Source organism: Peromyscus eremicus, chromosome 5, assembly GCF_949786415.1.
Source record: "Peromyscus eremicus chromosome 5, PerEre_H2_v1, whole genome shotgun sequence".
Classification (NCBI taxonomy): Eukaryota; Metazoa; Chordata; class Mammalia; order Rodentia; family Cricetidae; genus Peromyscus; species Peromyscus eremicus.
In genome coordinates this window covers 88,739,103-88,752,886 of record NC_081420.1, presented here as the reverse complement: position 1 = coordinate 88,752,886, position 13,784 = coordinate 88,739,103, and the positions used below count along the sequence as shown (strand labels likewise).

At 48.3% G+C, this 13,784-nt stretch overlaps 1 protein-coding gene across 1 annotated transcript in view; it reads left to right on the top strand.

Annotated features, from left to right (window-relative positions):
• Nucleotides 1–13,784, top strand: part of Cdh13 (cadherin 13) — a 971,677-nt gene that overhangs the window by 892,331 nt on the left and 65,562 nt on the right. The window contains exon 10 of the mRNA XM_059263937.1: nt 1,591–1,844. Within this exon, the coding sequence (XP_059119920.1) occupies nt 1,591–1,844 (254 nt within the window). The remainder of the gene's footprint in view (nt 1–1,590; nt 1,845–13,784) is intronic.

Sequence of the window (13,784 nt, the reverse complement as noted above, 5' to 3'; positions counted from 1 at the left end):
CCACTGAGTCTCTGCCAGTCTTCCTTCTGTTACTGTGGTGAAACACCAGCCCAAAGTAGCTTGGGGGAGGAAAGGACTTCTGTCAGCTTCCAGGTCACAGTCCATCCCTGACAGAAATCAGGGCAGAAGCTCAAGCCAGAACTGAAGCAGAAATCATGGAGGAACACTGTTAGATAGATAGGTAGGTAGGTAGATAGATAGATAGATAGATAGATAGATAGATAGATAGATAGATAGATAGATAGATAGAGATATATCTCCTATCCTTCTTACACACCCACCTAGGGATAGTAGTGCCCACAGTGGGCTGGGCCCTCCTGTGTCAGTTAGCAATTAAGACAGTGTCCCGCAGACATGGCCACCATCTGATCCAGACAATCACTCAGCAGAGGCTCCCTCTTCCCTGGAGATTCTGTGTTGTGTAAAACAGACGATAAAAATGAACCAGTACCTAACCCTGTGAGTAACTTCCTCACATCAGTATCAGAGCCACTGATCGCAACAGGTCATAGACACTTCTCTTTCAAGAAGACACGGAGTCTGGGTTCCTGCCCTTCCCCACCTCTGGGTCGCTTCCTCCCTAATAACAGTGACAGAAGAACTGTTGGGAGAGCCTGGCACCGACCATGCAAGGCTGCTGCTTTCAACAATGTGTTTGCCCAGACTGGAGGAAAATAAGCAGCATGACCAGAAGCCATGAGAGGAGAAAGGGGTTTATTTCCTCGTACAGATTACATTTTACAGGATCTTTATCCACCTTCTGACTCCTCTCCTCTGAGAATGCACGGCAGGAAGTCACATAGACCCAAATTCCTGCCTCAGGCTCCTGTCCGCATCATCCTCCTGAAAAGGATACTCACTGTACCCGTCTCTGTGGAGTCTGCTACTTGCCTGTGCAGGGAACCGCTGTGTTGGGGGGTTCAGCCTCATTGTCTCTCCATGCATCTTAGTGGCAGGAGTCCCTCCCAGACATGTCACTCTCAGTGCTCCGTGGTTTCTGTGGTTTGGAAAGAATGTGGCATGTGACGGGCAGGAGCACCGCCTTAACTCTTTTTACAGTGGGGTTCCTTTGTGCTCTTTGGCATAGCCAGGGGCACATGGACCATCAGCCTCTTTGCAAAATCCCCCACAGGGATCTTCACCAGGACTGCCCACTGTCACTGGTACAGGACAGCATCTTTGTGTGGGACTGACCTGGGTGTGGCCTTCTGTCCAGTGAAGAGCTTTGTAAAGCTCTCACATCAGGGTGATGATGGAAACACTCCTCCGTGGTGGAGGCCCAGCACCTTCACCCCACGTGTCTTGGACCTAACTCTTATTCTTATGTCACTCTCTATTAGAACAGTCCCTGAAACCAAAAGATTCTGGGAGTATTATAGACAGCCAAGTTCATGGAACATTCCCAGACCCCACATTCTTTTCCCTAAGAGGACCCCTGAAACAGCACCAGACTTAAACCACAAAGCCCAGAACTGTCCCCAAGTGTTCACAGCTGCTCATGCATTGCCAGAGTCCCATCCGTGTGCAAAGCAAACACCCTTCCTTCGATGAGGTGTGTGCCTTTCTGATGTCCTTCTGTCTGCTCCCCAGCCCCTGGACTATGAGATCTCCGCCTTCCACACCCTGCTGATCAAAGTGGAAAATGAGGACCCACTGGTACCAGACGTCTCCTATGGCCCCAGCTCCACAGCGACCGTCCACATCACAGTCCTGGATGTCAACGAGGGTCCAGTCTTCTACCCGGACCCCATGATGGTGACCAAATGGGAGAATATCTCTGTGGGCAGTGTGCTGCTGACAGTGAATGCCACAGACCCCGACTCCCTGCAACATCAAACCATCAGGTAGGTGAGCTGCTTGGGACCCACAGGTGGAGGCAAGCAGGAGACCACCTTCCTCTTCAGTTGCCAAAGCTGGCTGAGCTGGTGGTTGGTCACCTGTTGCAAAACGCTGTTAAGTTAAATTTACTGTCCATCTGAATGTGTGGGAGGGAAAAAAAAAAAAAGCTTGAACCTGACGAGGCCAAAGGGCTCTCAGTGAGAGGACAATGTCGTTATCCCTGATTGCATCTGAGGAAGGGACTGGCTTCAGAGCTATGCTCCCCAATGACCCAGCCCAATCTGGAGGGTCATAAAGAAGAACCGCTCTGTGTGGACTCCTGCATCTCAGAACTTGATGCTCTATGAAAAAGGCATTGGTTGGTTCCATTTGCAGATGGAGGTATTGTGAATTCCAGCATGGGAAGACAATTCAGTCAGTGAAAGGCTTGTCACCCAAGCATGGAGAGCTGAGTCTGTGTTCCTGGCACCCACAGAGAAGGTGTGGCAGAGCACAGCTGCAATCCCAGCACTGGGGAGGCAGAGACAGGAGGATCCCTGCAGCTTGCTGGCTAGCCAGTCTAGCTGAATTATTGTTATTGTTACACCTATATGTGCATAAGTATATAAACACAACTTGCTCAGCCCATTTGAAGTTGATTGTAGGTGTATGACTTCGGGACTGACCACTTGATATTGGATAACCAATAGGGGGCCCATCTGTGGGTGTAAGGTAGATTTTAGAATGCAGTTAGGAGTCATGCCAGTCTAGTAAAGTTGCAGTAATAAGTCCTCTAAGATCACTATCCCAAGGAGTTGGCTGGGTTTCTACCAGGAATGACTTCCCTCCCGTTGAGTGGGCCTCAAGTTCAATCAGATAGCTGTTGGTTACTGCCAAGATGGAAGTGCCACTATTGCGCCCTTAGGACTAGTTTGCCATGCTGGTCATTGCTGTGGTTCATAGGCAAGACAGCCGGATGGGACTATTGGTTGCTTCCCCTCTGGGTCGACTTCCCTTCTGGTACTATGAAAGCTAGTAGTCCTTGGGGTCAGACGCGTCTCCAATCTTCCTAGTTCTGCTTATTCCTGAAGCTCTGCTCCATGATTCGTAGACAGTCTTTTCATAATGAGATTTCATTAAATGGCTGACATCAAGCGCCAGCAGCTAGAGGATGCCCCGGCTGGAACATTGTCACACAATGAACAAGTCACTGCACTGGTCCGAATACAGTTTGTCTCTGCAAAGAAAGTGTCCAATCTTTCCTTCCAAAACACCATCCCCTGCTTGTGAAGGGCACATACGATCAAGACTTAGACACACTTGTAATAAAATGAGTCTTTTTTTTTCCCATAGAGCGAGCTGGCAGGGAGAAGCAGAGGTTGCTTCCCACCCCCAAAGCGGGTTTTTTTCTTTTCACTTCTAGACTTTCTGAATTGCCGGATGAACTAGAGGATGGGTGCAAAATACTAGCAGCTCCTCTGACAGTGAGAATGGGAAATCACCTTTCTTCTCCTGTCTTCTCTTCCTCCCCCCGCCCCCCCCACCCGCCCCCTCCCCGCTCCCTGCTGAGGATCCAGCAAAGGAAAAGGCAATTTAGCCATCAAAGAGAGCATTCCTTAAGGACTTGGTTGTGAAACCTGTAGCTCAGCTAAAGGCAACTGGGCAGACAAGGCTGTCTTTAGGGCGCCTAACCATCATTTTGTGTTTCTACAACAGGAGGCGGAGGCAGGGGATTCCTGCGGGGGGATAAAATGATCTGCAGTTGGAATGAGCATTGCTAAGCCTGGGCTCTGCCTTGCTGTCTCAGCTCCGACACTGCTGGGGACCAAAGGGTTAACAGGATGGAGCATGACCGGTGGGGGTACCTGGGGGAAAAGCCACAGAGCCCACATCAAAGGCAGACAGTGGGAGGGAGTGTCCCTCTGGGTTCTCTAATTGAACCCAGCTCTGGGCTGAAGTAAACAAAGGGTTAATTTGCCAGATGAGCCTGTGGATGATGACAGGATGGAGGAGCAGGAGGCGAAGCAGCTAGGGTCTGCCCAGGCTCCAGGGCGTCCCTAAGGTTCCAAGTGGCAGGAGCTGGCGGCCTGGCATGTCAAGGCTCCAGAGGGAAAGCAGCATCTCCAGCCACCCTCCCTGTCCTCCCCTCCCCTCCCCATATCGCTCCAGTTCACACTCCCATCAAGTCACCGTGCTTGAGCAGAAGATGAGCCTCTGGCAAAGGGCACCTAGCTGGAGGGGCAGCTGAGATGTGACCACCTGTCATGGTGGACCAGGAAGGCAGCCAGGAGATGGTGGCTGGTGGATAGAACATGGTGCTTACGCACTGAGAGAGGTGAATGGAAACACCCCTCCTTGTACAGGGAATAAAGGGTAAGATGAGCGGCAAAGAGGAAGCTGGTTGGTGATGGCTAGGACATTGAAGGACACCAGGGCCAGCATCAGAACCTGGAAAGCATGATTTGGACTGTGGAACAAGAGGCCATGGTTCCCCATTGTGCCCCAGTACAATTTTAGGAGCACCCACTGTGTATGGGGAAAGGGGCTGCTAAAAATTTCTATACCAGAGACTAGGAAAACAGGGGTGCATAACACCAGCAGGACTGATCACCACTCTGCGACGTAAGTCACCAGTGGCCTGGACCCAGCTCAGACTCCCCTGTGCCAAACAGTGCACAGATTAGCCCAGCTGATTGAAATGTGGGGACCTGGTGCCCAGTGGGATGGTATTGGAGTGCTGAGGTGAGAATCCCTTTTCACACACACACACACACACACACACACACACACACACACACACACACACACCAGTGCTATTTTCCCTGGCTGGCTCCATCCTCAGCCAGGTTTGTATGTCTCCAAAGCAATGAGGTCAGCCCTGGACCTGTCCTCTATCTGCCTGTAGAAAGAGCCACACCTCTCCCAGAAGCATTGCAGCCAGCCCCAGGAGGGGCTCGTGGAGCCATCTGGGACATGTGACCCTGAGGAGCAAGGGGAAGAACAAGTGTAGATTGTCTGGCTTTAGTGTGCAGTCCCACAGTGGACCCCAGCATCCCTGTGAAGGCTTGAACTGGTGCCACTTAGAGAGGTCTGGGGCCCTTCTCAAGAGTGCTGAGTTTCAGGAGGCACAGATGGGCCTGTGGTTGGAAACCACAGAAACCCTCAGACAACACAGCTGCCCTAATTCTCTGTGGCTGGTCACCTAAGAGGGTCAACATCTGCTCACAGGCCTATCTGAGGGATGCTGGGCTGGCTAAGAGATGCTGAACTGGCTGACGGGTGCCAGGCTGGCTGAGAGATGCCAGGCTGGCTGAGGGATGCTGGGTTGGCTGAGGGATGCTGAACTGGCTAGGTGATGCTGAACTGGCTGGGTGATGCTGAACTGGCTGAGGGATGCTGGACTGACTGAGGAGTGCCAGGCTGGCTGAGGGATGCTGGGTTGGATGAGGGATGCTGAGTTAGATGAGGGATGCTAGGCTGTTCTCTTTTCCCAGTGAGAATCAGAATTGCCTGTCAAGTATCCCTTTCTCAGCTTAACCAGCTGGACCTTTCCTCCTTTCCCATCATCCCCTCCTACCCCCTCCCTGTCCATCCCTTTTTTCCTCCTTCCCCCTCCTGGCCCTGCCTTCCCCTCCATTCTCTCCTCTCCTGGTGCTGGCTCTGAGCTCATGAAACATCCCTGGCAAGTGGACCTGCTACCCTGGGAAGAAAGGCTCCTTAGTGATGGGGCGTTTGATCCAGCACATTAGAAAATGCTTTCCAGGGAGGCTGTGTGTACAGGGGTGAGCAAGGCTGAGTGGAGGGGCCAGGCTGGAAGAACCTTTCCCACCGCTCTTCACTGGGCTGCGCAGAGTTCTCAGGCTAACAGTGACTTTGCAAGTGGTCTCTGGTCTCATTACTGCTGTGACTCAAATAATTCTGTAGGGAGCAGGACTTTAAAGGAGGGGGAGTGTCACTCTGGGAGCTATTATTTTGTCTCAAGAACTCTGAACTTAGCTGACTAAGGTACAAAAAAAAAAAAAGGATGCTGACCCAGCCCTATGCCCCTAGCAGCCTCCACTCACAGCTGTGCCTTACAGGGCCCAGCGGTCCTGCACAGGACTGTGAGTGGCTGTGCTAACACGTCCCTGTGCTTCTTCATCCATCCCGTTCTCCTTCTGTGTCCTTTGCTCTGTCCATCTCTCTGGGCCTTCCTCTCCTGTCTCAGTCCTACTCTGCCCTTTTCTCTCCCCCTCTGTCTCTCCTGGCATCCATCTCACTCCAAACTTCTCTGCCTGTCTGGTCCTCCCTGCCTCTCCACATTTCTATTCTTTATTTGCTCCCCACCCTCCGTGAGTGATCGTGTGTGTTCATGGGGGGAAGGAGGAGACCAGAGGTCAACCTCAGGAGCTGTCCACCTTGAAAGGATCTCACTGGCCCAGAGCTCACCAAATAGGCTAGCCTGGCTGACCAAGAAGCCCCAGGGGTCCACCTGTCTCGGACTCTCAGTATTGGGATTGCAAGCATGCCCCGCCATGGCTGGATCTTACGGTGTGTGTTTTGGGGATCAAACTTGTGCCCCCACGCTTAGATGGCAAACACTTCTCCAGCTGGGCTTTCTCCCCAGCCTCTCTCCCTTCCCCTCTTCCCACCATGCCCTCCTTGCCTCTCCCTCCTCCTCTTCCTTCCACCTGTGCAAGATGGGAGTGAGGCATCTTCCAGAAATGCTGTCGTGGCTCCTCCTGCTCCTCCTCCTCCTCCTCCTCTTCATCCTCCATTCTGTTTCCCCATTTCCTTTCCTCATCTCTGTCTCCATCTATTCCAAGATCCCCTGGGCTGGGCTGAAAGCCAGTGAGTACCTCCATCCATCTCAACTCCAATCATGCACAATCCCCAAGCCAGCAACAAGTAGCCATGCCCCCCTCAGCCAGCATCCTGAGGGCATCACGTGGGTCCAGTCTGTCCTCGATAGTCATCCCAGCCTCCTCCAGGAGGGGGCTCCTGCTGCCCCACCCTCACATCTGGGAACTTCTAACCAACCCCTGATCTGGTCCTCTTGTCCATGCTGTCCTGTGTGATGGAACACACATCTGGGCTTAGCATTGACTTTTACCTTGCAAGGGGATGTCCAGAAGCCCAAGTACTTGATCTCTGCCATGCCTGGAGCCCTGAAGGCAGGGGGTGTCCAGGCAGCAGGTTGTAAATGCTCTAGAAGGCGTTCATTATTGAAGCCCATTGACGAGCCCATCACTTGGTGTGCTCTGCTCCAAGTTAAAACAGACAGCAGCATCTGAGTGACGGTGAATTCCTTCTGTCTGGTAGCTGTATTGAGACAGCTCACAGAGGAAACTTTTGAAATGGGAGAAAATATCGGTAATCATCCCATCCAAGGTAATCCTCTTTAACAACCTTATTGCAGATCCTTGAGGCTTGGGGAGAGGCACAGGTAAAGACTTCTCTTATTAGTAGCCCCAAATGACTGATGTCACCCATTCTTCTGTATCCTGCCACTCACGCCTTCAGATATGCCAAAGAGCCATCCATGTGCGGAAATAGCTGTCGTTTTTCAATGCTGAATAATACCCCATTACCCCATTGCTAGTACCTGCTGTGTCGTCAGAAAATACATTCGGAATATGACAGGAGGATTCTAATCTAAAGGGCTCAGAAGAGAGAGTCTTTTCCTCACATAAGACAAGGTTGAGGCAGGTGTGGCAGCCCCGAAATATGGCCAAGAGCCTAGGATCGATCCTTCCACTTCTGATACTGCTACATTGGCACTCTCTTCCTCCTGAACTGTTGTGGCTGCCAGTGCCTCAGCCTTCACATCTGTATTTAAGACAGCAGGATGGGGAAAAAGAATGATAAGGGATACTTCCTGGAAGTGTTTTTTCAGGTTTTTTCCAGTGTGTGTGTGTGTGTGTGTGTGTGTGTCTGTCTGTCTGTCTGTCTGTCTGTCTGTCTATATGCATGTGGAGGACCAAGGTTAACATCAGGAATCATACTAGATTGATCCTCCACCTTATTCATTGAAGCAGTATCTCTCAATCAAGCCCAGGACACCCTTATATGGCCAGTCTCTGGAGACGCCCTGTCTCCGTGTCCCCCAGGCAGGATTACAGATGGGTGGCAGTGTGGCATCTCACCTAGCATTTGCATAGATTCTGGCATCTGAACTCAAGTCATGGAGCTATTTGTTCCCCCACTTCCTCTTTGTGAGGGGGGTTTCCTTGACGTCAGCTACTTTTCAACTTCCCAAAGCTGTTCACAAGAACATACCTATCTAGTGTGCAGCCTGTACAACTGAGGTCTTTGTTAAGGAAGAATGGACACTGAGAAGGGACTGATGGTTTCCACCACATGGATTAAACCTTTCAATTTAACAAGAATCTACACAACAGATTTTAAATGAAAACATCCCATGTCTTAGTCAGTTTTCTATAACAGTAACAAAATACCAGAGATAATCAATTCACTTAAAAATAAGAAAGAGACTCACATACATGAGATACTGAGTTCAAATCTCACCACCACAAAATCACAAAACCAGAAAGAGGGAAGATGTATTTAGGCCCATAATTTCAAAGGTTCCATCTGCAGTCATCATCACAGTCCATCATCCATAGCACATCCTTGTTCACTGGGGGTGTGAGGAGGTTGTACCTCATGGTGGGGGGCTGTAACACAATAATCTGTTCACTTTATGGACACCAGGAAGCAGAGAAGAAGGTGGGCCTGAAGTGCCAAGACCCCCTTTAAGGGCATGCCTCCAAGGACCTAACCTCCTCCCATTAGGCCCCACCCATCAAGGTCCCATTATCCAGGGACCAATCTTTTGGCACACAAGCCTTTGGGAGATGTTTATCCAAAACACAGAATCCATTGACATTAGATACTATATTTTTCTTAACGAAATAATAGAAAATTCGAGGAAGGCTGGGGACACACTCAGTATATAGATCTCTTGCCCAGGCTTCACAACGCCCTGGGTTTCGCTCCCAGAATGCCATAAACTGGGTGTGCTGCAATCTCAGCCCTTGAGAGACAGACGCAGGAAGATCAGGCGTTCATGGTCTTGGTCAGCTACATAGCAAGTTCAAGGCAAGCCTGGGCTACCTGAGCAGGACTGGAGTTGTAACCCATTCACCCATCAAGTCAGTGGTGTAATTTTAGAAGCTGCTGCAAGCCTGGGTCAGCACGAGCTGCTGCACATCCTCTCGTGAGGGGTGGTACACGCTTGAACCCCCCAGAAGTGTGTGGTCATAAAAAAAAAAGAATGTTGGTGATGTGTGACAATTCTGGGAGAAGGAGGAAGGGAGGGAGAGAGAAATATCAAAATCAAACATCTGAATTACGTGTCTCAGGGTAGCTCCTGTGAACCAAATGATATTGTCAGAAACGCTTTGAAGTTTGCAAAGCAGGTAGGCATCTCACCTTGCAGTACCTGAGCAGGTACCAGGGAGATTGCAGGCGACTGGCCGTGAAGTATTTGCCTTGCCAAATAATTGCAAAAGGAAAACAAATTCTTAAATCATTTTAAAATTTTTGTAGGAAAAAAATCCACTTGCAGTATGGATATGATGAGGTATACTTTTTGTGAACTGGGGTGAAGACTCCATAGGATGAAAAACTTCTGAGGGCCTCAAAAGTCTGAACACAGACCAGACCTGGCCCTGGGCCTGGCATATGCCAAGAGCCCAATTAACAGGTGTAGGAGAGAAGCTACCCTATCCATCAGTTCTCAACCTGTGGGTCATGGCCCCTTTGACAAACTTCTATCTCCAAAAATATTTACAATATAATTCATAACAGTAGCAAAAATACAGTTGTGCAGTAACAATGAAAATAATTTTATGATTGGGAGTCACCACAACATAAGGAACTATATTAAAGGGTCACAGCATTAGGAAGGTTGAGAACCACAGGTAGATAATGGTGGCTGGGTTGGGGTGTCTGAGTGCCAGTATTTAAATGCATGAACAGACACGATTAGCTTGTTCTAATTTTTTATGTTATTTTATTGCTTGTTGTGTGCACTCTGGGGTGCAGGTGTACAACAGTGCTCATGTGGAGGCCAGAGGACAATTTGCCTGTATTGGTTCTCTCCTTCAGCTGTGTGGGTTCTGGAGAGCAAAGTTAGAATACTTTAGGAGCAAATGCCATCACCACTGACCTGTCTTGCTGACCCCCAAAAAAATGTAGCCTAGGCTGGCCTCAAACTCATAATCCTCGGCCTCCTCCTCTTCAGCATATCCTACCAGTGTTCTTGGTCACAATCTCTTTTCATCTTCACACACTGGCTGGTACCCAAAAGCTGTGGAAGTGTTTCCAAGGGCCATTTTTTAATCTAGTGCCAGGCAGGGCGAGATAGCAGGACAAACAGGCTCTTGGAGGTTGCCTAGAAAGCCCTTTCCACCTGCCAGCCCTCCTTCCAACACCTCGATCCAAATTGAGTCTGTTCTTTGAGCTTGGACTCTGAATCCTACCCAGATTAGATGCTTGTCCTTTGACAATGAATGCTCTGTCCTGGGCTTTCTTTTTCTTTTCTTTTTTTTTTTTTTTTTTGGAGGAGGTTCTGTCTTTTTACTGTGTTGTCCCCTCTTCTTGCCCCCCTGAAATTGGGCCTTTTCAGCCAGATGGCACTCATGCATTCAAAATGGTAGAGAATGCAACAGAATAATGAAAATACAGCACCAAAAGATTTGTTTAAATGGCCAATTTCATCTTTCTCTGGTCTTCCTGGACTCACCAAGCCTTCTCTTCAGTGCCCTGTTAAAGCTACTATTTGGAGCCTTTCTAAAGAAAACCACACACACACACACACACACACACACACACATGCACCAAAATATAAAAGGTGGTAAGTTGGGCAAAAATGTCATTGGCTAACTGTGAGACATTTATTCTGTAATTGCTAAGGCCTTTGGAAGCAGAAGGGAAAAAAAGAAAAGAGAAAAAAAATCCAATTGGCTTGAAAATAAAATCGTGTCACCCCCAGGATTCTAAGACACACAGGTACCCAAGATACATAAGCAATAAATGTTCAGTGAGAGAAAGAACAGCCACAAATGCCCTAACCGGGTTTCAAACTCAGATTTAAGAGTTTAATTTGAGGTGCCACCCCCCTTCTAAATTTTAATCAAACATTAAAGGCCAGCTTATACCCTGTCTACCCAGGGAAATTAGGATAAGTCCCTCCATCTACTACGACCTATTAACACTTCATTCTAATTACATGTGGTTACTGACCTCAATAATAAGATTTGGGGTGAGGTAGTTTTGTTGTTGTTTTTTAATGAGTCCAGATATTTCTTTCTGCAGTCAACCAGCACAGCGCTTGAAATATAAATGAGTTGTTTATGGGAGTCCTTTGTAATTTTTAATTAAAGTGATGTTCTTCAGTTGGAGGTTTATGGCAGTGATACATTTTATCGCCGCATTGCTGTGGAATTCTTAATTATTTATGTAAATGTATTAGTGGAGCCAGTCCTCATTTTGAGTGGTCAGACTTTTCCGTTATGAAAATGTCCATGGGATAGAAAGTCCAATAAATTACACAAGTGGATCTTTAAAAGTCTAATGTCTCTGGTTACTAAGAATAGAACCATGGGTTTTGGCATGACCCAGAGACAAGATGTCCATGGCTTCCTTGGGTGACAGGCGCTGGGTCTGGACATCTGAAAGTATTGGGTAAACAGTCACAAGGTTATTTTACGAATCAGCTTTGTAACATCTGTCTACACGTGTTGTTATGCATTTGCCACAGGGCAGACGCTCATTGTTGAAAATAGGGTTTCAAATTGGCTATATTTGAATATAATTATCATTTGCCTTCTTGGCAGCCTTAGAAATTAATTCTCAGAACCAATCTGGAAAAATATTGACAAATGTTAATATTGTTTCTTGCCTAATATTTATTTTCTAAGCCATCCAATTTGCTTAGCTTTGAGGGTTGTTTGGTTTGGGGGTGTTTTTTTTTTTAAGGTTATATTTCATGTAGCCCAGGCTGGCCTCACACTTTCTATGTAGCTGAGGATGACCTTGAACTCCTGACCTCATGCCTCTTTCTCCCAAGTGCTGGGTTTACAGGTATGCCTAACCATGCCTAGTTATGCTTAGCTTACAATACTCTGTATTAGACATTCTAAATAGGTGTGGATCACTGGTTGTAGAGCACAGAGGGGAGGCCACGTCCTTCAGGAAAAGAACACCTGACAGTCAGCACCACCAGCCAGTACTGGGTTCATCTCAGGGTCTCAGCAGAGGCTGGTCATAGCATCAGCCTGTGAACAGTAAGGACACGGTGGACAGAGAACTAATGCAGGAACCGCCCCCTGCACCCTCCCCCCCCCCAGGGACTTGTGACTTGAAGCGATGAAACTCTAAACTGAGGTCCTAACTCTGTGGCTAATGTGGGGCTCCCCTGTGGGTTCCAACAGCATGTCCAGGAATCACACTCTAAAATCAGACCTCGTGTTACCATTTGTAGCTACTGCTGACCCCTACATGAAGGCTTGTGTGTGGTGGGGAGGGCCTCTGCATTTGGGCCAGTCTCTTCATTCATTCAGTCACCCATGAATTTACCTATTCCAAAAACATGTAATGAATACCTACAGCACTTTGGGGGCATAGCAGTGAAGACAGCAGTTAAGAATATCCACTGTCATTACTGAGGTAGGGATCTGGAACCTGCACCATCTCCTTACACTTACCAGACACGGTCTGCCACTGAGCTACAAACTACACTCTCAGCCTAGTTCTGTATCCACTGTGAGGAGATGCTGGAGGTCTAGCACTGAGCCTCATGCATGCTATCCAACTGCTCTAACACTGAACTACATCCCCACTCCTTGTTTTGGACCACATCTCATGCTAAGCAAGAAATATTTTTAATTGACATACAATGTACATTCGGAGGACAGCAAGATGGTTGAGCAGTAAAGACACTAGCCACCAAGCCTGACCACTTGAGTTCCATCATCAGGACCCACATGGTGGAAGGAGAGGACTGACTCCAGAAAGTTGTCCTCTGTCCTCCACACGTACACAATGACATGAACACACACACACAATTAATGCAATTTTAAAACATTACAAAATACATCTCTTCATTGCTTGCTTCTCTTTCCTCTACTGCTAGCCTCCATGTTACATCCAGGGGTATTAGGTGCCCTCTTCTGGCCTCCTTAGGTACTGCATGCACATGGTGCACACACACTAAGGCACACACACATATACATGCAAAATAAAATAATTTTTTAAAGACATCATTTTAAAATCAAAATTACTGCAACAGTCACAATAAGCAAAGCAGGGACATTTTAAGTAAAGCAGAGTAGCTGTTGCTGAGTTTCCTCCTGTATCCAGCTGGGGCACTGGCCCTGCGCAGTGATGCTGGCACCACTGGGATTTCTCTATGAAGAGCATTGCAGGGAAGGCTCCATGACTCTGTGGATCCAAGAACAAAAGTAGAAATGAGTTCTTCTGAGGTACAGGCTGAGGGAAGATGTTCTGTGCCCATGCAGAACTGTCAGCCAAGAAGGTGAGACATGAGTGGTCACCCTCTCTCTGACAGTCAGCTTCCTGACACAGTCAAGAAGACCTGAGCCAAATCAACTTACAAAGGAAAAGAGTCATTTTTGACATGCAATTTGGGAAGTTTACATCTAGGATCATGTGATCCTGTTGCTTTGGAAACATGTGACAGAGAAACTGTCCAGCTTCTGGCTAACCCCATAGCAACAAAGAAAGAGGAAGAAGCCATGGTTTTCCAGTCCCCTGGGAGGGCAGGTCCTCAGTGAACTGAAGACCTCTCACTAGACTCTGCCTCTCAGAGGTCCCACCATTTCCCAGGAATGTCAGGGATGGGGAACTAAACCTTTTGAGTACAGGCTTTCAGAGGACAATCCAGCTTCAAAACACAGCCTGTAAATAGAGACCTCTTCATCTGTGCAAATCAGCCACAAGGCTTGAAGTAAAAAAGAAGT